Source organism: Muscardinus avellanarius (assembly GCF_963383645.1).
Source record: "Muscardinus avellanarius genome assembly, chromosome: 3".
NCBI classification, from domain to species: Eukaryota; Metazoa; Chordata; class Mammalia; order Rodentia; family Gliridae; genus Muscardinus; species Muscardinus avellanarius.
Window position 1 is genome coordinate 48,873,907 of NC_137788.1, and position 26,813 is coordinate 48,900,719.

A 26,813-nucleotide genomic window follows, 5' to 3' on the forward strand; every position below is an offset into this window, starting at 1 on the left:
TCAGCGTATTTGATCGGTGACCTCTTTAGATCTGTGATATGTAGGCAAATGCAGTGACATTTTGCTTAAAAGATTAAAGTATCTGGATGACAACTCACTGAAAAATTAGTAGAGTGGGCAGAATGTATCCATCTCAGAAGATGGATGCTTTTAGAAACTAAATCCACATTAAGTAGTGTTGACCATGCCTTGTTCTATCACTGCCACCCACTCAGAAGGTAGCATTGACCAAATAATATGACCTACTCCCACTTTTCCCCCCAACTCTACCTCCTGGAATATGTCAAAGGTCATTCATCCATGAGAAGAAGCAAAGTAGAAACTAGAAACTAGGCGAGGAGAGATGTTGCAAACACTGGTAAGGCAGCGCAGGCAAGGAGAGAGGATGCAAACACAGGCCACGTGGCACAGCGCAGGCAAAGAGAGACGGTGCAAACATCAGGAACACAGAGCAGGCGAAGAGAGAGCGTGCATGCATTAGAAATGTGACAAGAGAAGTAAAGGACAAGCAAGAGGGAAAGCAGCGAGCTTTGGAGTGAAGGAGATAAAAAGGACAAATACCTACCCAGACCTGCGCTATCTAGCTACCGGCCTGTGGACTTATATTATCACCACTGGGCTCACCACTGGCTTCCCCAAATGGATCACTGGTGGAGGAGGCCTGTGATCCATCAGGCTAGAACACAAGAAGATAACACTTTTTTTTTTCTCTTTTCAACAACTGAAAATACAAAACAACTAGGCATATTTTCATGCAGCAGCACATATAATCAGTTACTTTAAAGAAAGGCCAGCTTGGGTCAGAGGACGCCATCCCGCAAATGCAAGCACTTGTAACAACGTAGGAAAAGGACAGCATTTTCCGGCTGACTCACTTGAACGTACGTACAACAGAGCCCATTTAGCAACCCTTCAGAACATCAGAGTCTGAGCCAGCATTCTATTTTAGGTAGGCTTCCCGTGCACTGCCGGTTTCAGATATAGAAGTTTTAATTTTAAGAAAAAACAAAACAAATAACAGACCAGCCACTTACAGCTTCTTGCTCTTCACTTTTGCTGGGACTTTCAAAGCCCTCTTCAAAGATGTCATCTGTGGTCGGATCACTGGCGTGGGATGCAGATGATTTGGATGGAGAGCTCTGCCTAGGGGCTGGGGTTGGAGCTACAGGGAGACCATAAAAAAGAGGAAACATCTTAAGTGCCTGGCTACACCCATTTACATCCCACAGAAACCTCAGGGATTTGCTTTTATTTGTGTCACATCACAAGATGCCCCTCCCCATCCCGAGTCAAATGAGCTACACATTTGATTTCCTCTCCTGTATGTGTCCATCTTGTCCTTTCACACATCTGATTGTAAGGAAGGTGCTTGTCCACACTGACTACCAACATGACGGTTCTTAAGGATGGTCCCTGAACCAGCATCTGGGAATTTGTTAGGAATGCCAGTTCTTGGTCCCTACCCTAGATCTCCTGAGTCAGAAACTCTGTGTTTTAACAATCCCTTCCTGCTGATTCGGATGCATGTACAAGCTGAGAACTGCTGGGCTGGGGCTTAATTTCTTCCCTCTGTCTTTCATCAGAGGGCACATTCATTAGGGGGCTTTTATGTGTCATGCACTGTTAGGAATTCCTAAACTTCATAAAACCTCACTGAGGTGGAAGTTACTTCAGTTTTACAGTATGAAAAGTGAAAGTTGCTAATTTGTTCATGGCAACTGACAGTGCCAGGCTTTGAATCCTGGCTAAGAAATGTGTTGAATCTCAGAGACCTGGGAGGATTGATGTGGCTGAGGCCAACTTCATAGCTGATACTCTATTCCACAAGAAGATGCATCTGCTGCACTGATTCTCCTACATCTTCATCCTCTCATTTGTTCTCGAGGTTTATAATAAATATGCCTTTGGAAACTACTCTTCTTTTAATGATGTTTAATTCGGTATAGAAAATACCAGTCACTGGCTTAGCTCCAAGTGAGGAGGTGATAGTGTGTGATTTAGTAGCTGAATTTCAATGCCACTGATAAGAGCTTCCTGTCATAACATTCTAAAACTTAGGAAATCTGGTAGATTATCAGACAGTGAGGGATTATAAAATTTTGTGTGTACCCTCTACCCTAATGAACCTATGTTTAGAATAGTGATTAAGTTTCAAACTGTTATTATTTATAATGTGTCAATGAGTCAAACACTGTGCTAGGCCCTTCTCATTCCTTATGCTTCCAAATGCAAGCAACTGTAAGGTGTTATTGTACTAGTTTCCTTACCCTAGATTTTAGAAACTATAGCTCAGAGGTGTGATCATTGTTGAGGGTTAACATAGCTGTGAACCAGCAGTGCTGAGAAATAACACAGATTTCTCTGATATCACTCAGGCCGGCTGTGCTTTTCTATTTCTATTTAAGATTCACTTTAGGTACAAGGACAATCCTCCACTCAAAACTTTCTCAAGAGGACACTGATGAAAAAGAGGATATAAAGACTGGGTTTTACTCATTTTTCTTTTTAAATAAAACACAAGTTTTTTTTATTTTTTTTAAAGGAAAGCCTGTTGTGTTTCATAAGATGATTTTGAAATAAACTAGTCATAATGGGTTTAAAGCTATATGAATACACCTGATGGGCAGTAGATGTTTAATAAATATTAGGGCAGTAGATGTTTAATAAATATTAGCTTAATTGCATTCTGAGTTGTTTGAAGTGGTTTATTGCTTACTAAAGGCTGAGAACCTAGGCTGAGCTGCCAGCTCTGACAGGTATATTGCTCATACTTAACCAATGAAATCAATGTGAAACATAACCTGGAATTTATTTATGCAAGTGTCTTAAGAAGGTTTTATAGGAGACTTCTGTGCTTTATAACAATGGTTGTTGGTCTGGGGTGATTTCATCCCCAGGGGACATTTGTCAATGCACAGAGTCATTTTTGCTGTCATGACTAGAGGGAAGGGATGAATGCTACTTGCATCTAGCAAGTAGAGGCTAGGATGGATGCTAGACATCCTACAGTACACAGGACATCCCCCTCTGTCAAAGAACCATCTGGCTCCAAATGTCAATAGTGCCAAAGTTGCATAACCCTGTTCTAAAACATAACTGTAGCTAAATGGCCTCTGTATGCCTCATTCATTTTCTACCTTTTCCCAATGTCTCCCACATGCTAGACTTTGTGCTAGCATATTTCCTGTTCTCAAAGACCTTAAACTTTCCTCTTTTAATTGTGACTGACCCACAAGTCCATTGAAAGACAGACATTTTATTTTATTTCTTTTTTTCCTTTTCTTTTCTCTTTTTTCTTTCTTTCTTTCTTTCTTTCTTTCTTTCTTTCTTTCTTTCTTTCGCTGGGGATTGAACCCAGGGGCATTCTACCTCTAAGCTACATCCCAGCCCTATTTTTTATTCTTTATTTTGAGACAGAGTCTCATTGAGTTGCAAAGGGACTCACTAAGTAGCTGAGACTGTCCACGAACCGTGATCCTCCTGTCTCAGCCTCCCAAGTACTGGGATTACAAGCCCTGTGCCACCACACCCAGCTGACAGGCATTTCATTTCTAAAAGATGCCTGCTCTGTTGCATGGCTGTTATTTCTTTGGCATTTTACTTTTTTATTCATTGAAAAAAACGAATAACAATTCTTTGCTGAAATCCAGTGAATTAGAGTTACTAGTGAGGCCTCCACTGTGGATACCCCACGGCCCTAGTGCAAAGGGGTTGTTTACACACCTAGAAGGCATTCATCTTCAGCACAGCATTCCAAACCTTGCTGAAATTACACAACCTAATTGTATTAACATTAGATTTTTTTTTTTGACTATTCACAGTATTGGCCAGGCAGTTATCTGTACCATCTGTGACAGTAATGAAAATGCCAACTCACTGTACCAGGCATCTTCTATTTCCCCTTATCAATTGTCAAGGCACAAGCAGAGACTCCAGAACACCTCTCCTGAACTGCATCGAGCAAGCACAGGCACTCCAGTATATCTGGATTCTAATTTGGCTGCACATGACTGTGTTTGAGAGGCAGGGCAGAATCACTGGATGCTGGAGCTGGAGGAGGCATGCTACTGAAGCAAGCCGATTCTCTGGGTTCCAGAGAGCCATACACTGGTCAAAGACAGGGCTCATGGTGGAGCCGGCACTAGGAACTGGGCCCTGGACTTTGCACAAAATCACAGAGGATGTGATAATAATGGTTTGGGATCGATGAAGTATATAATGTCTTAATACATGTATTAAATCCTTTAAATAACCCACAGCCTTATGCACATAAGGAATATGAGGCTCAGAGAAATCAAACTGCTTGCCCCAAAGCATAAAACTAGTAAGAAATAAAGATGGCCTCCCACTCCAGAACTATCTGCTCCACTATCTTTTCTCTTCTTAGACTACTGAAACCTTGAGTTTCTAATCATAGGTATAGAAGACCTTACAGTTGCTATGACTTGGCTTTATATTTTCTCCTGATTTAATTTTATATTTTAATTTTTAAATCTTGTTCCTAAATTTTTAAAAACTCAACATTTACCATTCATTTTCATTTCAACCAGTCATACTAAAATCGGTGTTCACAGGTGGGGTACACATGAATGAATAAATGAGCAAATTAACAAAATTGTAAGAGACAGAGTAACATGATGGAAAAATGCCAGGCTTGTATTCAGTCCTACCACTTGTCTATTATCTGTCAAACAAGTTGAACAAAACTTGTCATCAGCCTTGTTATGAGTCTAAAAATAAACCCAGAGCTAGGAGGAGGTGTGTGTTGCTATCCTTGCTACCTGAGTTGGTAGCTATTGTGATTGTTAATAGCAGTATCTACCACAAGCCTGATTAGTGCAGATGAAGCTAGTTCTGACTCTGAAGCCCAGACTCCAGAAACCACCCATCGCTCTCAATTGGCTTAATGTCTCAAGCAAAGAGCACTCACGTGAGTTGGTGGATGGTGTGGTAGACGTCACAGGGGTCAAATTCAACTGGGAGATGTCAAAGTCATCACAGTCGTCTGTATCCTGTGCCACCCCGACTTTGTTGAAGTAACTGGAGAAGGCCTCTGAGGTACAGGTGAGGGAGGGCTGGTCGGGTTTGCGGGAGGGCACGGGTGGAGGCTGGGCCATCTGGAAATCCTTAAACATTTCTTTCCCCATTTTCTGCCTGGGCTTGTCGGTCTGTGGACTTGACCTGGCGGAGTCACTCGTGCCTGGGACAGTTGCAAGGGGGGCGAGGGGACCTTGGAACATGGCAGCTGGCAAAGGCATAACAGTTTGTGTGGGCATGAAGGCGGCTGGCGGAAACTGCCCGGCCACAGCGGGCCAGGGCTGCTGAGTGGCAGGAAAGAGACCCGGCTGGCCCCATGCGATGGGCTGAGCCCCTGGCATCACCTGAGCGACTGGTGGCTGAGCACCCATGGCGATCTGCTGTTGGACGAGGGGCTGCTGGCCCCAGAAGGATGGGAGGACGGCGCCCATTGCAACATAACCTGGAAAAGCAGAAGGAGGAAGGTCAGGCATCCCGGGAAAGATGCACACATTCAAGTGATGTGCGAAAGTGTATTCATCACCTACTTAGTGCCAGGCTATGTGCTAGAGACTGGGGATGTCAACAAGAATAGGACAGAAGTCAGGCATGGTGGCATATACCTATAATCCTAGTACTTAGGATTCTGAGACAGGAGAATCCTCAGCAACTCAGTGAGACCTAAAAAAAAACCTAGTGAGGCTGTTTCAAAACAAAAAATAAAAAAAGGACTGAAGATACAGCATAGAGGTAGAATACCCCTGTGTTCAATGTCCAGTAACACACACACACACACACACACACACACACACACACACACACACACACTACAGATGTCCCTGCTTTCATGGAGCCTACTTTCTAGAGATGTGTTTAGGAATACCTCTTCCCAGAGATGATTCCTAAGGAAAAACTAGAATATAATGAGGAGCAAGTCACAAATATGTCTAGGCAATATTAATAATATTTTAATATAAATTATAAGTTATTTATAATGATTTTATATTGTTCATAGCCTCTGGAGCCAGTGTGCCTTATGAAAGAGGCAGAGGACTGGAAGGCAGCATGCCTGGGTTTTGACTTTGCCTCTCCTTGCTAAACTTAGGACATTCTCAAACTGCCTAAGCTTTTGAATAGTCAGGCTCATTGTAATAAAGGCAGATACTAATACCTTCTTTCCCAGCACTGAGGTGATATACAAAGAGAATAAGGATCTGGGTAGTGGAGTTGTCCAAGCTTAGGGTAAAATTCAGATGCCACTTCATATCTCCGTAATTTGGAGAGCATTTCTTAACCTCTACATGCCCTTATTTATAAAGTGGATATAAGATACCTTCTGTCATGTTGGGTTGGCTTTAAGATAAATTACGATGGCATGTTTAAGGTGCAGAGTACTGTATCCATCACTAAATGAACATTTAGTAAATGTTAACTACTAGTATGATTAAAATCAGGTAGAACCTATAATATCAGTACTTGGGAGACTGAGACAGGATGATCGCAGGTTCATAGCCAGCCTCAATTACTCAGTGAGTCCTTCTACAACTTAATGAGAACCTGTTTCAAAATAAAGAATAAAAAATACGGCTGGGGAGTATCTGAGGTAGAATGCCCCTGGGTTCAATCCCCAGTACCACATAAAAAATACAGATTTTTAAAAGGAACACAAGTGACATTTTTATAATCATAATAGTAACAACAATAATTTCCATTTACTAATTGGCTATAATATGCCAGTACATTGTTTTGTGTCTTTACCAAATTCTTGCATAGTATGTATTACTATTTCTATTTTGAGACTGAGGAAATTGGTGCTGAAAGAGGAAAAAAAACTTGTTTGGGTTGCAAGAGATAGGATCAGAATCTAAACTGAAGTTGTCTATTCCCAAAGCCAGTGCTCTTTCCTTTGTGCCCCACTGCCTCATGCTGATGGTCGAGACCAATTTCTGATCTTTCACAGTGAATGCACCTGGCCTATCATAAAATGTTTTAGCATACTGCAGGCCCACAGGAAACTCCCATGTGCTTCCAGGTGTCCCATGCTTCTCAGAGGGCATGGTGGTTCTGAATGTGCAGCTGAAGCTGGGAGACGGGTGATTGTGCAGGCAGAGCAGAGGATAGAGAATGAAGCTTCACCTGGCCTCTTTTTCTTTAGTGGGAAATGCAAAAAAATAGAAAACATTTTTAATTGAATGAAATTAAAACAAACATCATCACAGCTGCCAGAAGGAATGGAAAGGTACAGTGTATTAAGACCAGGACAGGAAGAGGTGTAGATGATAAGTGTCCTAGACACTCCCAAAAGGCTGATGGGTGGGTGCTGTGGTACTGATAGCATCATGGGTCATGAGAGTACCTCTGGTGAGCCCAGAGAAATCAAATCATGTACAGGATGCCTCACTCCATGTTCCTGTCTCAAATCTCTGTACCCCTCAACTAATCAAAATAATATACTAGTCAATATAAAAAAAATTTTCCTGGCAAGGTATTTGTTTTGCCCCTGAGAGGAGACTCCAGAGGGACACATGGGATTCTTGCCTGGTAATCTGGCAATGTGAAATGCTTCTATGGAATGAAGGAGATGTTAACAAAAACAATTTGGAATATATTTGTAAAATTTTAGTCCAAAGACATTGAAGAGGGATGAAGAGGAATGGGTGACATCATTTCAAATGTGACACCAGCAGACACTGTCTCACCTATTAACAATGCAGTGACTTGAATCCACCAACAGATGAAGAATTCTACCAGTTGTTTTTCTGGTCTACTTAGAGATGGTTCAATTATTCTTGATGGGAATGCTACTACCCCTAGGGGTGACTAGGAAATTTGTGGGGCATATTTTGGTTGTCATCATAACCAGAGGCATTGAGCATTTTGCTGGCATTTAAGGAGCTCCCAGCACTGATAGTAGACATCCTGCGATGTGTGAGACTCATACACACAGCAAAGGATTATCCCATCTCAGGCTTATGATTACTTCAGCCTAAAACTGACTTTGAACTATATAAACATTTAGTTTCTTTGCAGTTTTAAAGCACTTAATTTTACAGGACTGCAACAACTGGGTAGATTGAGGGAAAATTATATTTTGTTCGGAACACTCAAGAGTTGTTTATCATTTTGGAAAATGGTGGTACTTGATAGAAGCACTCTTCATGATGCCTGGACATTTCTGTATCAGCCTGTAGTGTAGTTTTAGTGGTGATTCTATTTATAGATACAAGCATCTGATTAGTTACTATGTCTTGTAGTGTGTTCATGTCTATGTATTTCCTTAGTGAAATACATAATTTATTATAAATTATCTTTCTTTTATTTCTACTTTATATTGCCATTAGGACATTATATTGATTATTTTAAAACTATATAAGGTATATTACATTGTTAGCAATGAATTTCATTCAAAGCTATTAAAAGAGCTATTGAAAACATGTGTTATAGAAAGGGGAATTAATTTCCACAGGCGGAGACCTACCTGTGGATCTTTCAACAACCCTGATGCCCACTTTGGTGAAAGAGTAGAAGACTTCAGTTTCTACCAGCCCATTTTGCTTAGCTTCCATATCAGCCTACTCATTGCCACAAGGATTGTTATGAAATGCAAATACAGGTGCTCTTTGCTTACAATAGGACTATACATCAATAAACCAAGTATAAGTTGAAAAGTCATTTACCTAAGAAGTATCCCAGTTTAGCAACATGCTACAATGGAGAGTTGTTGTCAAGTTGTTTCCCCTCATGGCCATGGGAGCAGTGGCTCCCTGCTGCTCCTTGGTATCGGAAGAAAGTACCTTACTGCATATTGTTATTTTAGAAAAATTCAAACTCAAAATTTCAAAATTCAAAGTATGGCTTCTACTGAGTGGGTATTGCTTTCACATTATGATAAAGTAGAAAACCCTAAGTCAAACCATTATAAGTTTAATGGAACTTCATCATCTTGTTCATAAGGCTTGGAATCCAAGGCTCAAGCCCTGGTGGCCAGCCCCTGCCCACCTATTTATCACTATTTTCCTTTCCTATCCTCTCTGGCATCTTTCCCTTCAGCAGTTGACAACACTGCTGACTCTATTTCTGCCAGTCCACCCCACCTCCCTCACATGGCTGACCCTGGTCTGCTCTGTGAGCCTCAGTCCACCATCCCCTTGGCTGGAGCCTTCACTGCCCTCTGGGCTTTCAGTTCTGTGTGCTCACGTCTACCATGACCCTCACCACATGGTCATGTCATTGCCTGCTTATTCTGCCTTCCCACATAAGACATAAAAACCACCTGCTAGCAGAAGCCCTTTATTCTCTCTCCCCATTCCATGCCTGGAACATTTTTAGCACACATCGGAGCTTCATAATGGCCTGACACTGGAGAAAGGCCCAACATCCAGATGAGAGTTCCAGAGGAAGCAATGCCTTCCCTGTGTTTTCTAAGAGTACATGGAACTTTGAGACCCTCAAGTGCTGTGTTCTGGATGATTTTGCCACCAGTGGTAGGGTTTTGTTTTTCCCTTCCCATCTTTTTTCTTTTTCCCCACAAGGAAGTAACAGATGGGCTATGTACACTTTGCTGGAGAAAGCTATTAGCATGTCTCTCTGGCATCATGCCATCTGCTCAATCAGAGTACAATATTCAGAAGAGCAGAGGATAGCACAGGGGCCACGTTTGGGAGCTTGTAGGCATCACTCACTTTCCCTGGGGAAGGAGTCCCTGCAGCCTGAATTCTCCCTGGGCCTGTGAGCTGAAGCTCTCTGGCCACACAGTATTTGGTGTTATACATGCCTGAAGAGATGCCTCAACAGCAGGGCTGTGGTAGCATTGGACTCAGGGAGCCACTTGGTGGCTGCTACTGCAGCCACTTAACAACTCATTAACTGTTTACTCGTTAATGTGCAGCAGCAGAGGGAGGAGGTGCCAAGGAGCATCTGTTTATGCCATGCAGTTCAGATCAATCATAACCCTCCTTGCCGAGAATAGAAAGGGAACACCTGCATTTCTGCCTTGCAGTTAGGTTTTCAGAGAGTTGAAAATTGCAATTTATAACCAGATGTTGGCACCTGGAACCACCCCCATTATTTGGAAAAAGGGAAAAAAATAGACTAACATATAAGAAAAATGCTGAAAACTAAGGAACTCCAACATTTATCAGAAACTTGTATGGTACTTCTTATCTACGTTATCTAGTTTGCCCCATTCATTAAAAAATATTCTTACTAGGTGCCAGGCTCTGTTTTAGTTTCTAGAGATACCGTGAAGAACAAAACACTAAAAAGAAATCCTTGCCTCAGTGAAGTTTACATTTTGGGAAAGTCGGTCCTTGCAATAAGCCTCTGAAGTAGCTGCTATTGCCACATCTTTTATTCATGTGGGAGAGACTAAGGCTCCATGAGGGAAGATTTGCCACACTGTCTGCACAGCAGAGCCTGGCCCCGAGGGGCAGGGACAAACGCCTGTTGAATGCCCCCCTTGTAGACACTGCCAGGTACTGTTATACATGTTTTGCTATACATATTCAAATCATACAATTCTCAGAACAGCTTTAGGAGGTCAAATTATCATCATCCCCATTTTAAAGATAAGTTCCTTGAGGCTCAGAAGAGATTTAGTCAACGAGTCACACAGCCGGTTAGTGGCAGAGCCTATACTCACGCAGAATAGTCTCCACACCACATAGCTATCTCTGCCATGAGCAATCAAAGACTGGAGACCTAAACTTTACTATATGCATTAAAATATTCAGCGTATGTAAAAGGAAAAAAAATATAGGGACAATAGGGAATATTTCCTCTATTTTAGAAGTCAGAATAACAATAACATTAATAACAACAATAGCCTATTGTACATTAAGTATCTATAATGTGCCAGCATTTTTCAAAGGGTCTAGTTTTATTTTCTCATTTAATCCTCATGCTATTGTTATAAGGTATTTTTTCAAATTAGTTATAAAGATGAAGAAACTCTGGGTGTGACAGGTTAAGAAATTTTCCCACATTATTAAAATTTATTAAAAATAAAAAAGAAGGTTGAACAGGGCATGATAATTGTGTGCATCGGTAGTCCCAGCTACTCAGGAGGTTGAGGTGGGAGGACTACTTGAGCCCAGATGTTTGGAAGCATCTTGGGCATCTGTTAAGAAGACTATTCAGACCCTGCCTATCAGATTCAGAACCTTGGGGCGCAGCTCACTCACTATATGATCTTGCCCTAGCCCAGTTCACTGTCCCATCTCCCTGTTACAGGCTGGACAATTAAGAACAGGAAAAGAAGATTGTAATAGCTTCAGAGGTTTCTAAGACCAGTCAGTTAGGAAAAAAGAAAAGGGGCAGACAGTATATCACCAGTATATCACCAACTGAAGGATATCAGTAGAGTGGGAAAGCAAATATATGCAAATCAAAATTAATCTAAGACTCTTGTTCTAAAAACTGAAATATTGGAGGTAATCACTCAATCTCATTTTTTTAACAACTGAAAGAAGTAGCTTGTCCATAGTTTGTGATGCAGCTGGTTGAGTAGCAAGATTAAAACTCCCAATTCGGTACAAGCTGGGAAGAAGGCAGAGGGTGATGCTGTGCCCAATATGGAAAGGTCCTGAGAATGTTTTAAATTGAATGTCAGTACAGAAAGAGTCCTGAAACTGCCTCTAGTGCCATCTTCTCATCTCTAGAGAAGGGAATGAAGATTAGAAGGAGCTAGGTCCTTCCTCAGCCTGGCCTGGAACACCCTTTAACCTTGCTGCCTGCTTGACACCCACACTGGGCCCTCCAGGTGAGCTACTGCTATCATCTCACCTGGACAACAGGCCAGGACTCTGGGGCCCCCACAGCCTGCTCTGAGCTTCCTCTTATCCACATCACTCATCCTTTTCTCACATATTTCATAAATTACTTGTTTTTTTTGTTGTTTGTTTTTGTTTTGCAGTACTGGGGATGGAACCCAGGGGCATTCTACCTCCGAGTTACATTCCCAGCCCTACTTTTTATTCTTCACTTTGAAAGAGATCTCACTGAGTTACAAAGGGCCTCACTAAGTAGATGGGGCTGTCCATGAACTGCGATCCTCCTGTCTCAGCCTCCCAAAGTTACTTATTTTTATGCTACTTCCTGTCTCCCTATTGGGAACAGGGTATCTATCTGTTGTTTACCAACATGCCCTTAGCACAGAGAGGAGGAGCTGGCACAGAATGAGACTCAGTGAAGTGGAACAAACATGCCTGAAGATTTGCAAGCTTGGGGCCTAGAACTCCCATTACCTTCCCAGCATCTCCAAAGACCAACCAATGGGTGCAAAGCTAGCACTTTCAACACAAGGCACATGCCTAGGAGGGCAGTGCATTTCTGATGGAAAAATGTTATTTCAAGTTTATATATATAATCTCCAAGCTATACCCCAGCTAATCTTTATTTTGAAACAGGGTCTCACTAAGTTGCAAAGGGCCTCACAAAATAGCTGAGGCTGTCTGTGAAACTGTGATTACCTCTCTCAGCTTCCCAAGTACTGAGATTACAAGTATGTGCCACCATGCCTGGCTTAAGTGATATTTCTATTGCACTATTCCCAAAGAAGTTTTAATGTCTATTTTAGAGCAAGAAACTGAGTCATCAACACCATCCCATTTCAGAGATGAGTAAAAGAGATTCAGGATCTTAGGCTACCTGCAGATTCTAAACTGTAAGTCCAATTCAGTCACCATCAGCCTCTGCTGCTTCTGAAAGTTCATAATGATCCCTTGGCTCATGAGGAATAACTGTATTTCAGAACAGGGTATGAATTTTTAATTTACTTTCAATAAAAGCAAGGTTTATTTTTGGTGGTGAGACTTTGCTTCTAACACTCTGTAATTAAATGTAATTATTTATAGAAAAAGCACAAGAAGATTTGTATTCCAAAATATTCAAACACTTATCTGCCATTTATTAAGAACAAAGTCAAGAAAGGAAGATGAAGCCAAGGATTTCAAATATGTGGTTAAAGAAAAACGCACAACTCTTTCAGGCTGCCCTGAAAGAGCCAATCTAATCCATCTTTGGCCCTTTCAAAGTCAAGTAGCCCAGTTACCTGTTGTGCTTGATGCCATAGAAACAAGACACAGCCCAGGGGATCCCACCCAGGTGTAACTCACCTGCAAACCTGTCAGTATAAATATTTTAGCCTCTTGCGAAAGTTGTACACTTTAAAAAATATTTGGAAAACAGAAGAAATGCTTTCTGAATTCTGAATTCCATCATCTCCCTAATTCACGGTTTAGCAGTCTGCCGTTGCTCCACACTCCTGCCACCCCCTATGGAGAAGCACCCCTTCTGTGAGTTAGCAGAAAATGAGGCGGATGTCTTCTATCCATCAGGTCTGAAGAGGTGTGTGGAGAGCTGGCTCATCTCCTCTTCCACTCACCACCTTCTCTCCCATAGCTGCGTTTATTTGCACACCTGTGTGTGCACCAGGCTCCCCAACACTATCCATCTGGTTCACCAGGAGTCTTGAAATTTCCAGGTGAAAAATATCACTGTATCTTAGCGAGCAATATACCGAACCTCCATGCCCTACTTACATGGCAGCTTCTTAATGTCATCTGAAGAGTCACAGGAGAGAAAGGTGGTTCCATAGGTGTCTGGGCATTATTTGATGGCAGGAACAATCAACTTACTTTCTCTTTCTCTTTCTCTTTCTCTTTCTCTTTCTCTTTCTCTTTCTCTTTCCCTCTCCTCTTCTCTCTCTCTCTCTCTCTCTCTCTCTCTCTCTCTCTCTTCTCTCTCTTCTCTCTCTTCTCTCTCTTCTCTTCTTTCTCTCTCTCTCTCTCTCTCTCTCTCTCTCTCTCTCTCTCTCTCAGTGAACAGAGGCTAAAGAAAGGGAGGTGGGCAGAGGAGGGCTTACCTGAGGGTACAGCAGCAGTGCCGAAAGATACGGAACCAAACACATCTGCACTCGCCGGAAGTGTCTGGGATGAAGATGGGATAAAGGCATCACCTGGAGTTGCAGGAGTCTGCCAGAGAGAAAGGCAGAGGGCCCGTGAGACCTGTCATTGTGGATGGAATCGGGGTGGGGCTGCAGAAGCGAGTGTGGTGTGCAGACCATGAGCTGGTGACAGTCTTTATCTACGGAATGGGAAAAGTCTTACCTCAAGAGTTGTTGTGAGGATTAAGTGAGATCATGCATTTAAATTATCATTTTATATTCTGTTCGTTGGCACCATGCATCAGCAAGTAGTAGGTGCTCAGCAAACGGTGGCCAATGCTCTAATAATTTTATCTGAGCCCCCCACCTCTTAAGGGGTGTTTTCAGGCCATCGAGGCATTCCATATCTGGTTTTCACCTCTTTAGGGATCATCAGTTAGAAATGAAATATACCTACTTGAGACCTACTGAGTGCCCACTACTGTTTGGCCCAGGCTTTGTCACTTATATGTGCTAGAATTTCAGAAAAGTCTGCTGCATGAACAGGTGATTGAGGCAGGGAGTACTAAGATAAAAACATCAGTGCTTATATTTTTTTAAATGTCCACACCTGTGTACAACAGGCTTTTGCCTGTAGAGTCTATTTTGATGCTATAATATCCTTGTTATCCCACCCCCTTGGAAGAGACTAGGGTAAGCAATTAATCCTGAAACCATGGCAATTAGACAAGGCCATTTTTAGACTAGCAGCTTGCAGGACGAATGGCATTGTTCTGAGAATTATTAAATACCCATTTGGATTGAGCTTGGGTTTGGGGCCAGAAACATAGCCATGAGCTGCTGTGTTAAGCACTTTTAAACAGAGTCAGCACTGCCCTCCCACTTTATGACCTTGGGTGAGTCACATGTCCTCCCTGGGACTCAAGTTTGCTCATTTATACAAAGCAAGGGAGAAAGCCGGATGAGCTCTCCAGATGTTTCTGGCTCCGTTGCCTTATAGTTCTGTAACTCTGAGTTCTAGGACAAAGCTGTTTCCCCCAGAAAGAAAAGAGCTAGAGTTTCCCTGGGGACAGGAGCTGTGCCCCCTCCCACATGGCTGGTCTGGACATCAGGTGTTGGAAGCAGGGCAGCTGTGTCTAGGTTCCCTGGCAGCAGCTGTGGGCAGCAGGGTCTCATGCCATCTGTCCTTAGTGGTGCGGTTACAGCCCTTTCTCTGTGAGGAGCATCTCACCAATGAACCATAGCACCATCCCTCAGTTTGCATGACTGTGTGGTGCCCAGAGGAGCAGAACCCTCCCTGCAGCTTCAGCTGCGGCTGACTGCTCTCCCCCATCTCCCTATGGCAGCAGAGGAGCTGGAAAGGCCATTTCTGTGGCTGCTCTTTTCTCTGCAGTGGCTGCAGGGCTGCTTCTGAATGCATACAGCACTGGGGTTTTATTTTGCTTTGGTTTTAATTCTATTTTCTTCTTTTCATTTTCAAATTAGGGCTCCCTGCAATCTTCCTCTTCTTGTAAGCACTGGCAGGGACTCCTGGGCTAAAGCCTTGGCTGGGAATCCAATACTTAGGAGAAACTCAGAGGCATGGTCTGTGAGGCTAGGAGGAGGCAGCTGGTTGGGTGGGAGGGAACAGAGCAAAAGAGGGAGAGAGAGGACGGAAAGAAGGGAAGGGGAGAAACAATGGTGGAGAAGAATTTGATTTTTCTAGCTGACCACCTATGCTTTGTGGGGCTGAGGTAAGCACTGACAAACTCCTCATCTTGTTTGCTGTCCTGCTGAATTTCTTGCCCCTATTTCGAACTAGACTACATGCTTCCTGTAGGCAAGAACCACATCTCATTCATGCCCCTTTTTATCAGAATCTAGGAGAAAAGCAAGTGCCCAGGCAGTGCCCTGCACTAGCTGAATGTATGGTCTCGTTTATTTCTCAAAAACAGAAGCATGTATCATAATTCCTTTTTTTTTTTTAATAACAGAGGGAATAGCTAGTTAGCTTGCCTCAGTCACACAGTTGGTAAGAGCCAGAGTTGAAATTCACTAGCCAGCCTCTTCTACCCAAAGTCCAGATTCTTGTCACTCTGGCTGAGGAATGAAAGGGAAGAGCTGTGGTGTGCAGAGGGGCAGTGCATACTTACGGGGGGAGAGGTTATATCAGGAGGGGTGGACATGTCCCCAAAAAGTTCTAATTGGGTCACAGCCTGAAAAGACAAAAAAGATAATCATGTCATCAGGAAAGTGGGTAATGTTTGCTTAAAAACATTGTGATACTATGAATGGTCAGAGCAGTCAGTCATGACTATACCTTGTGACCCCCAAAGGGGCACCTCAGATGCAGCCAGAACCAATCTGTGCTTAGGTGTGCCTGGCTATTTATCCAGGCTTTGTCAGTGTTGCCCACTAGCCACCTCCCATAAGCTAGAATACCACCTCACAATTATTTCCCATCAAAGGCCAGCACTGTCTCTCTTCTCTAGGCAATAGGAGCAGGAAGGCAGTTCCATCACTGGGTTTTCTCCCTTAAGTGTATCTACCCATTCAAGATGTCTCCCACATGTAAGGACAGCCAGGGATGGCTTCATGCCTACTGCTCAGTAAACACTTCCAATAACACTAACCCTGAGAGGTAAAAGTCATCATCCCCGTTTTTTTGCAGATGAATAGCCTGATTCTTATATCATGGTCTCCCAGACTGGGATTTAAATTTTCTGTATATAGAGCATGCAGTCAAACACACAAACTCTGGAAGAGTCTATCTTTTAGATAAAAAAATGTAGTTGGAGAAAATGAAAACATTTAATTTAATACCAGGAAAGGCATCAAAAACAGCCCAGTATATACACCATCAATCACTCCCGGGAACTCCATCCCTGCAGACGTTGTATCATCTGTCTTCCCATCCATCATGTAGGGGTGCTGAAGCAAGGCTGGCCATATTGGTGGAAGGATCCCTTTAAGACACACTTAGAAATGAATCTGCATACACTTCCAGCTCCAGAGACTGTTTGGCCAAGAACCAAATGGCCTGACTTAATTATGAAAAGGATATAATCATATGCTTTGTCTAAACCTGTCCACCAAGGAAAACCACTCTCCACTCATCTTCGGATGTTAAGTGATAGCTTCTAATTGAGAAACCCTAAGGTCACCATTTAATGGGAGGCAGAGGGACAGAGTCCAGTGGCCCTGCCACAAGTTTCCTGCATGCAAATTCTGCTTTAACTAGGTTGTGGCTGGAGCTTTGGGGTTCATACAAAGAAAGAGATGTTCTTTTCTTCTCTCAAATGAGTGAGTCCTGGGCTCAGAAAAAGCCTGAAAAGGTCCCACACTGGGGGATAAATTTCAGTCCTACCCCTTCCAATTTCTGTACCTCTTCAGGGCTACAACTGCTTATTTGGAGGATGGAGATACCTCCTTTGCATATTTATTAGCAACATTACAAACTGAGCATCCCTAATCAGAACATACAAACTCCAAAGTGCTCTAAAATTTAAAATTTTTTGAGTACCTACATGATACCACAAGTGACATGCTTCACATCTCAACTCATGTGATGGGTCACAGTCAAAATTCAGGTGCCCTAAAGATTTCTAAAATTACCTTTAGGCTGTGTGTATTACATGTATATCAAACATAAGTTAACTGTGTTTAGACTTGTGTTCTGTTCCCAGAATACCTCCTTATGGTATATGACAATATTCCAAAATTTGGAAAAATCCCAAATGTGAAACACTTCTGGCCTCAGATAAGGGGTTGTTCCACGTTTAAGAGCAGGACTTGCTTTGAAGTTTGGCTAAGCTTGTTAAAAAGGCACAAAAGGCTTTTTGTGATGAAAGAGAAGAAGCTCAGCCTTGTTCACTTACTTTTGAATCTTTTTTCCTTGAGCTTTCAGATTGAATAATAATGCTTAGCACACAGAAGAGTCCTGTAACTAACTATTAATTTTCTTTCCAACTACACAGTATTTTTTGCAGAAACATCACACAAATATTATGTGCTGAGGACTATGCTAGGTTCTGGGAACATAAAGAGAAATGCCAAGTCCCAGTCTTGGAGGTGATAATCCATAAATATGGGTTTTTTCAAGATAATATGGCAGGAATGGCAAGAGGTTCTCTATGGGGCACGGTGGAAGCAGGTAGACAGAGACCTGGATAGCTAGGGAAGAATTTTCAAAGAAATGAGCCACAGATCTGAGTCTACAAAAGAGGAACAGTTGACTAGGTAACAAAGAAGAGGTGATGCCTTCCAGGCAGATGAGACTGCCCAACAAGTGGCCAGAGCAGCAGTCTGGTATTCTCAGAGTGAAGCTGGGGTGGGGATGGGGCTGCTGGTGGCACAAGGTGGTGGAGGGACTTGTGTGCCTTTCACAGTCTCTTTGCCTACTCTTTACTAACTGGATTCCCTCTCAATATGTTACCCAGCAGCTGGTGGGATGAGGTGGCCAGAATGCCACCCAAATCTGGAGAGACCCTCAGTGCTATTCTGGGGTGAGGCTTCTTCGGCACACTGGCAATATAACACTGGCAGAATTATGTCTGTCCTTTTGGCTCCCTCCCAAATTCCTAAGGGGACTCATTCTATTTAATGAATTCAAGTGATGTTTCCAGGCTTCCTTGAGATTGGAACTCAATACTTTTTAAATGGCCCTCCAAATATTTCCAGTGTTTGGAAAATATTAAAATGAGGTTAATAATTATGTCACACAATTTACATTTCAAATGTGTTAAACTTGTGGCATACTTTTACTAACATCGTAAATATAATTTACTGGCTAATTTTCTCTTTAAGCACAACTTTAAAATGCCCATCCTTCTTGAGATACAGGCTCTCTTTCCAGATGATTTTCACTCAAGGATTACAACGAGGAAAACATGGAAGGGCATAAAACATAGATGGTTATTCATTCCACTGGATTTGCTGTTTAAATAGAGCCTTGAGTTAATTAAATTTTATAGAAAAAGGGGGATTCTTGGGCCATAAAATTAAAAATAATCTGAATAACCATGTATGATTAAGAATCTAGGAGAGTATTTCCACAGCCCTCCTCCCCATGTAAACCTCAGTCCTTTTATTTGTAACCTAATAAACCATGTTCTATCTGGAAATATTGTCCTAATTAATCATTTTAAAGGCCTTGAGAAAATAAAACCAACAAGCCACATTTGTGAAATACTTTATGGCTTGTAGGCCACTTTCAATACATTATCATCCCGTTTGACACGCACTGAGTCCCACGCAGTCGGCAGCATGGCTTGGCTGTCAATGCTACCTGAGCATTACAGATGAGCTTCAGAGGCTGTGGCTCAGGGACTTGCCTGTGATCCCTTGGCTGAAAGATGCTAAGGGGCGTTGGACCCACAAACCGACCAGCACCTTGTTATCCATCTATTCCTTCATCAAACCCCAGCTAGTCTTGCTCAGTGGTGATGGTCCAAGCTCTACAATATTTTACAATCAGAAGCCAGGGTTCCTGAGAGCACTGCGATGAGGCCTGACCATCAGAAGCCATTTGGAGCTGGCATGGTAGTGCACTGTAATCCCAGTTCGTGGGAGGCTAAGACAAGAAAACCAAATATTCAAAGCCAGCCTCAGCAACTTAATGAGACTCTGTTTTAAAACAAAAAAATAAAAAGAGCTGGGGGTATAGCTCAGTGGTAGAGCCCCTGGGTTCGATCCCTAGTACAGGAAAAAAAAAAAAAGATGTAGCTGTAGATGGAAATTTTTTCCCTTTATTAGGCTATTGGACATTTCCCAGTGGTAAACAGAGTCACACCGGAGGCTGCCAAGACTGGTGAAGGAGATGAGAAAGGGCTTAGATGTGGAGGAAGTCCCTCCATATCTCCACCAGCCATTCTTTGATATGAACAAGTGATTCCCCAGGAGCTTCTGGAACTGCTGCTTCAAGACTAGTTTTCTGGTCCTTCTTAAAGCTAGACTCCTGAAACTATACCCTGAGGGCTTCTCTAGGAAGAAACCTGAAGGCACCATCAAGGAAGGCTGAGATATCATGGAATGACTCCTAAGATATTCTCACAGACCTACTCCCTCAGTTTTGGTATCAGGAGCCCCTTGGGGCCCTCTGGGCAGCAAAGGCAAGTAAGTCCCTGCCATGCATCAGTTACTGTGCTGATACAGAGGATAAAGAAATGGGTAAGGTGGAGTTCTATTCCTACTGACTGTCATGAGCTGGCTGTTTTATGGGAAGGCAGGCCTACAGACACAATCAATTCAGTGTAATGGAGGTGAGGGGGAGGCCATCCCAGGTCCTCTGCACATGTTCCTTCAACTACCTAGGAACACTCATCTATCCTCCCCACTGCCTTCCCCACCTGTCTTTCAGGACACAAATTAGAAGATCTTTATCTCCTTAACTCAGTTTGTACCCACTCATTGCCCAGAATAGCTTATCTGATACTCCCAGTTCAGTGGCTCTTGGACAATGAGATTGCCAGGAGATAATACTGATGCCTGACTCCCACACAAGAGTCTCTGAGTTAATTGGTGTGAGGTGTAATTTTGTCAATGTTATGTTGAAAGCTCTCCTACACCCTCTAAACTATTGCTGAGGTTGACAATCATAATCCTAGAGGCTTCACAACACTGGGTACTCAGGCTTGATCATGCTCACCGGCCTGTGCATCATCAACCAATCTGAAGGAACATTGTCTACACCTCAGCACATCTACACCAGCGCACCTACTGGATGAATAGAAGCCCCATTGACTTGTAATTCCCAATAGCACTTGGCATGTCTTCTTTATGTGTCTGAATCCCTACTCTACTATGTAATACTACACTACAGCAGGGCAACTATCCTACCCTATTCAGTCCTGCCCTACTCTACTCTACCTACTATACCCTATTCAACCCATGCAATACTGTACTAGGTCATACTATGAGCTCCTTGAGGACAGGGCATGTCTTCCTCTTTATTTACCCTTTAGCATCTGTCAAAATGTCTGGACTGTGTCAGGAGTTCCAAAAATATTTGTTGAATGAAAAGAGGCGATGCTGCCCTCTCTTTGATACTCGCTGCCTCACACACATCTATGCACAGGTGTCTACAGATATTGGCCTTGAGGCAGGGTACACCCACAGCCTTCCTGTGAGCATTAGAAGAGGGATATCTCGGAGCAGCAGAGCACCTGCTGTTCGTGCAGATGGCTGGGGACAATATGTAGTGCATGGGGATGGTAAGATCAACCCTCATTAGCAGGAACCTTGAGCCCTTACCTTTGTTGCTTCAAAAATCTCATCCAATTCCATGGGTAAGTTTCTGTTCTGTAACCACAAGGCATTATGGATGAGCATGAGATGAAGGATGGCACACAGACACAAAATGGTTAACCAGAAAGGCCCTCACTCTTACCGGCATGGCTGCAGCAAACCGCTCTTCAAAGTCCTCGAATGGGTGGCTGTTCTGAAAGCGTAAGGGATGATGGATGAGGATGTGGTGAGTGACACAAAAATGACATGGATTTATGAGTTTAATGATGACGGCATTGACGGTTTACACTCCCATGGTTGTGGTGGGCGGGAGCTGCCTCCAATGTACTGTGAAAATCCTAGAATATGTTCTCAGCACAAGCAGATGATAAAACACGGCCCTGATTAGGAAATATAGCAATGGCAGGCATGCAAGGTGGAAGTTCTTCTTCTTGCAATTACTACCATTACCCAGCCTGTCTCAGCAGTGGCTATGGATAACAGCAAGGTGTTTATGTGTGATATTTTTCTTTTAAAAGGGGGGGAAATGCTGTTGTATATTTTAGCTAAACTTCTTTTCACAGCAGCTAGTTTTGTCTTTGCCTCTGTGCACAAGGTCCTCTCTGCTTAAAATGCTGCTCTCCTCATCTCTGCAAGCTCAGTGCTCACCAAATTCCTGTGGCCCAGCTGAAAAGACACTTCTTGCATAAATCTTTCCTGATCCCCTGAGCCGAAAACCGTCCTCTGAGAACCCTCAGCTGGGAGCTCCCTCAAGCACGGACTGTGTGATATTTAATCCTGAATCCCCAGCAGCTGCCTGGGGGTCTGGTACATAGCAGTACTCAAAGCACATGAATGAATGTGCATCTGAAAAGTAGCTGGCAGTTGGCCAAACCTAACTGTTCTCTTAACTTTCTATTTTGTTGTTTATGTTACATATTACAGATAATATATATGTAATATATGTGTATATTTAATGACCATGTTTTGGTCTATATGTACAAGTAAGCTAATTACTCTTTGGATGGTTTCCAAGTAGTGTAGCATGAATGTAAATCTTCAGTTATTGGCATTGAAATGGAGTTGTTACGCATGAACAGAAATGATTGCATCAATTCCTAATTTTGAGGGGAGCTTGGTGTTGCAAACGGGGAGTACAGAAACTATCATCTATAGTCTTAAAATATTGTTCGTTTAGGTTGGGCGTGGTGGCGCACGCTTGTAATCCCCGTGCTTGGGAGGAGGAGACAGGAGGATCGCGCAGGTTTGAAGCCAGCCACGCTGGTGTAAGAGACCCTGTTTCGAAAATATAAAATAGGTCTGGGAGTGGAGCCCGGAGGTAGAAGGGCTTCAAGGAACCCCAGTACCACACACACACACACACAAAAAAAAAAAAAAAAAAAAAAAAAATATTGTTCATTTGCCAGAAATCACTTTCAGCCTGTCAGTAGAAAATGAGACTGTCAACGCCCTCAGCCCATGTTCCAGGATGCAGAGTGGAAAGAACGTGCCCATGTCCCCCAGCCCAGGACCCCAGACCAACTGAGGAACCCTGCCCCCAGCCACCTGTTCCTACCGGGCACTGGCTTATCATGACTCAGCTGTGGCTACAATGAGATCAAAAGCCACCACATCAAGCAACCACATAAACGATGATGATTATTATTTGGCCAGAGGTGGGGAGTAACGGTGTGACAATATTAGTGTAACTGACCCTGTAATCTATGGTGCGGCCTAAAAGGTTAAGGTTATGTCACTACATCCTTTATAAATTCACACACTCTTGGGGATTTATGGCAGGGCCCCTACCAACTAGCTCTGGGTCATAACTTTTAATAAAAACATTTTTTAGTGTCCAAAATCTCATTACATCTGTCCAATATAAAAAAGCAAATGGCTTCAGAACATGATGGATGAATTAAATAAATTTGAAAAACAGCCTGTGGTGGAGTCTCATAAAAACCTCACCATGTCCCACATAATGAAAATGTGGGAGGACACCGGCGTCGGTGTGAGCCTGTCACCTTCCTGGTGACAGAAGAGGTGGCCTTTGGTGTGGGGCAGACCTCAATATCATGGGAATATTTTATAAATTCAGATGCACTTTAGTTTGGGCATCTTTTTGAAGTCATACTGATGTGGACAAAGTCCTGGTTGTGCCACCTCCTAGTTCTCTCACCCTGGACCCTATGTGCCTCAGTTTCCTAATTTTTAAAGTGGAGCTAGTAATGGAAAGACCCTCTCAGGTTTACCAGGAAGATTAACTGAGCTTGTACGTGCAGTTTTGTTTGGTGTTTGGCACATAGTAGCTGCTCAATATATAGTAGCCATCATTTTCTTATCTTCTCATCTTATCTGGGGGCTCGTTTTAACAACGGACATATACACATTTTTTTTTAATTTAGGAAACTATTATAATATGATATTTGGAAGTAGAAAGATAAAGAAGATCTAAAAATCTTTCTGGATACCCTCTTTAGGAATATCTTCCATGTAAAAACAGAGGCCAGGTACTTTGCCACAGGAGACCCAACACTTTCTGGGATTCCCAGCCTTAGTCTTGAACCTCTTAGTTCATGCTTAACCCTCATCACCTTGCTCTTGGCCATGTGCTCACCTGACCATCTTCTTCCCATCCATGCCATTTGTATCTAGTGCTGTTACCTTACTGTTCCAACTCTGGCTGGGTCATTGCTCAGAGTTCCTTTCTCTTGGCCAGGGAAAGCTTTGGTGACATGTAGTGTACTTGACCCAGACATGAGGGCCAGAAAGAGGGGGGAGTCCTCCTAGTCAGCGTACTTTCCCCAGGTGGGACTTATAGGCAGGACCTGAAATCGACTCCCTGGTCTCTCCACTTCTCCAACTCTCGCTTGACTTCCACCTACCACTAGAGCTTCAGTTCATTTATATTCCAGTCCAAGTTTTTCTCTCAATAGATAAATATTTTTATACTTTCTATCATAACATGCACACAGCTTTCTTTTCCGCTTTTAAACACTCAACAGGATGTCAAATACACTCACAACCTCAGCTCCCAGAGAGGAAATTTTAAAGAAGATATTTTCCTGTGTTGTTTCAATACAATTCTACCCTGAGCCTTCATGGAGATATTGACATAAAGTTCCCATTAAGAGGTTCCCTCCCATTGTGTCTTTTTAAAGCAGTGGGGACACTGTCGTTCTGTAATGGAGGAAGGTAACTGGTGAGACCATATTGATTTTACTCTTACAGCAAAAATGATGGTGGGTGAAAATAAAAGTTGGGGTGCAAATATCAAGAAGGATGAAAACTTATGATGGCTGCCACATCAGAAATGTGTAGTGGTTCTTACCTCTGGCTGCATAAACTATCCTTTGGGGGAGCTTCCATGAAACTCCTGACATCTGAGCCCCACCATCAGAGACTGGGATTCTATTGGCCTGGGGAGAGGCCCTGATTTTGGTAGTTTTTTTAAAAGCTCCCCTGTTGAATCAAATGTGTAGCCACATTTGCAAATTACTGTGCTGGGGAATGAAGTCTCTATAGGAATAATCAGTAGAAGTGCTACTGGGGACACCGAAGGTATCTTGATTGATTAGATAATTGATTAATTAATTTCTTCAATAAACATTGTTGGGACGCATTCCACTACATGTTCTGGCTAGAGACTGAAGACACAAAGATAAGTAATACACAGCGCTCAGTTTCATCAGCTCAGATCAGAGCCACTGTAATCATTGTAGCACGGGGTGGATAGGTGTATACAAGAACTGACACCAGGTTTCTAGAGCTAAACTCCCAATCAGGCCAAGGCTGCAAAAGAATGAATTCAATTATCCATTTAGAGGGCTCAAGAGAAATGGATTAACTTAAGTGATTTGTAACTGCTCTGAGGTGGGTACTATTAAGGACACCTAGCGATTCTAGGCATTGGAATGCAGGCTACCTTCCCTAGTGAATGATTTAACAAGCCAGGCACATGCTAATGAAGACTAATTCCCTCTGGGGTATCTAGCAGTTTATGCTCTCTATCACCTTTAGGCAAGAGTAAACAGTCACTTTCCAGCTTCTTGGTAAAGAGAAAACAGGAAGAACTCTGTTAACTGAAGAACAATGGTGGTGGTGGTGGTGGTGAGGTATTGAGACAGGGGCTAGGAACTATAATGTTAGTAATTTCTTTCTAGACCACCATTGGCCAATAGAACTTCCTGTGATGATGGATAGTTCTATATCTGTCATGTTTCGTATTATACAAGCCACATGTGGCACTTCAAATATGATGATTGGTGAACAAACTTTCAATTTTTAAATATTTATGTATTTATGTATTTATTTATTTATATTTATTTAGTATTGGGGATTAACCCAGGGGCAGTCTACCTCCAAGTTACATCCCCAGCCCAATTTTATTTTTATTTTTTTATTTTGAAGCAGGCTCTTGCTAAATTGTGGAGGTGTCACCGCACCTGGTTCTAAATTTTATTTAATCTTAATTAGTTTCAATTTAAACAGCCACATGTGGCTAGTGGCTACTTCAACAGAGACCACAGCTCTAGATAAAACATATTAAAAATTAAAAATCAAACTTTCAGTGACTAGGTGCTTCCTAAATACTAAGTATATTTCTTCCTTATATATTCTATTCTTTTAAAGAATATTCTACATTTGCATTGATTGGAAAATTTCTTTGGGAGAATTAAATTCTTTGCTATGTCTAGACAGTACCATTAAATCAAATTCAGTTTATAAAAACAGCAAATGCCTTCTGGATATTTTTTTTTTCTTTTTCATTGCCTAGACTAAGAGCCAGATAGTTGTATTTTTTAAAGGAAGTTAAGATTTCTGTTTCAAGTGAAAATTCATGAAGTCTCATCAGCAATCAAACAAAATGGAATCTCACTGAATGCCCAAGTGGGGACTTTCTGGAACACCCACACTCCTGCTGAACTTTGTCATGGTCCAGAGAAGGAACAGGTGCTGCTTTGAGGATTTGTCCCTGAAATGACTGATATGGTTGCCTCTAATTACTCAAAGTTGGGCCTTGTATTTTCAGTTCTCAGCCCTCCTTCCCCAGAAGCCATTTCAGGAGGGTTCCTGAGGTTGTCTAGAAGGTTGGAGGGTGGAAAAGTGCTTAAGTCTTATGATGGGGGTTACATCTTCCCTAAGAGTGCCCACAGTATAATGTGTCTACAAATTGTATGAAATATTTATAGGTCACTTCCTAAAAATCAAGCTGGACCTTGAAATGATGATCTTTCTTAATCTGCAAGGAGAAGTCAGGTTGGGACTTTCATGGGTGAAAGGAATTTGCTGGTTCCTTCCCTGGGCTTTGGAAGAAAGGCAGGATACAGTGGCATAGTTCAGGATGCTGAGCTGACCCGAGTGAGCTGATGTACTGAATGGGCAACACTTGGTAGGGACTCTGACTCTGCATCCTTGACCATTCCAACTCTTGTCTCATGTCAAAAAAATCAATTTGCTTGTATTTGAAAACACTGGACACTTTAGAAGTGAGACATTGATGGTTCTTGGAGACAGGAAATGGTAAGGGAGATGTGGGGGGTGCCACCTTCACTTCAAAGTGCTGCTCCATTGCCAGCATTTCCTAAGGTCTACCACTTCACTATCAGAGCCTCAGACTCCTCCTCTGAAAAATATAGATAATGATGCTTACAGTGTGGGCTTGCTGAGAGCAAGAGTGAGAAGAGTGATGTGGGTAAAGACACAGCAA

General features: G+C 42.6%; 1 protein-coding gene across 4 annotated transcripts in view; it reads right to left on the reverse strand.

Moving 5' to 3' along the window:
* Positions 1 to 580: 580 nt before the first annotated feature.
* DAB1 (DAB adaptor protein 1) overlaps positions 581 to 26,813 on the reverse strand; it is a gene marked incomplete at both ends in the record, with an annotated part of 283,697 nt that continues 257,464 nt past the window's right edge. For 2 of the 4 annotated variants that reach the window (XM_080690671.1, XM_080690670.1), the window contains 7 exons: positions 581 to 676; positions 1,035 to 1,162; positions 4,931 to 5,479; positions 13,880 to 13,988; positions 16,033 to 16,095; positions 21,131 to 21,178; positions 21,267 to 21,317. In XM_080690671.1, coding sequence (XP_080546797.1) covers positions 581 to 676; positions 1,035 to 1,162; positions 4,931 to 5,479; positions 13,880 to 13,988; positions 16,033 to 16,095; positions 21,131 to 21,178; positions 21,267 to 21,317 — 1,044 coding nt within the window. The remainder of the gene's footprint in view (positions 677 to 1,034; positions 1,163 to 4,930; positions 5,480 to 13,879; positions 13,989 to 16,032; positions 16,096 to 21,130; positions 21,179 to 21,266; positions 21,318 to 26,813) is intronic. The other 2 variants (XM_080690673.1, XM_080690672.1) reach the window with 1 other exon arrangement.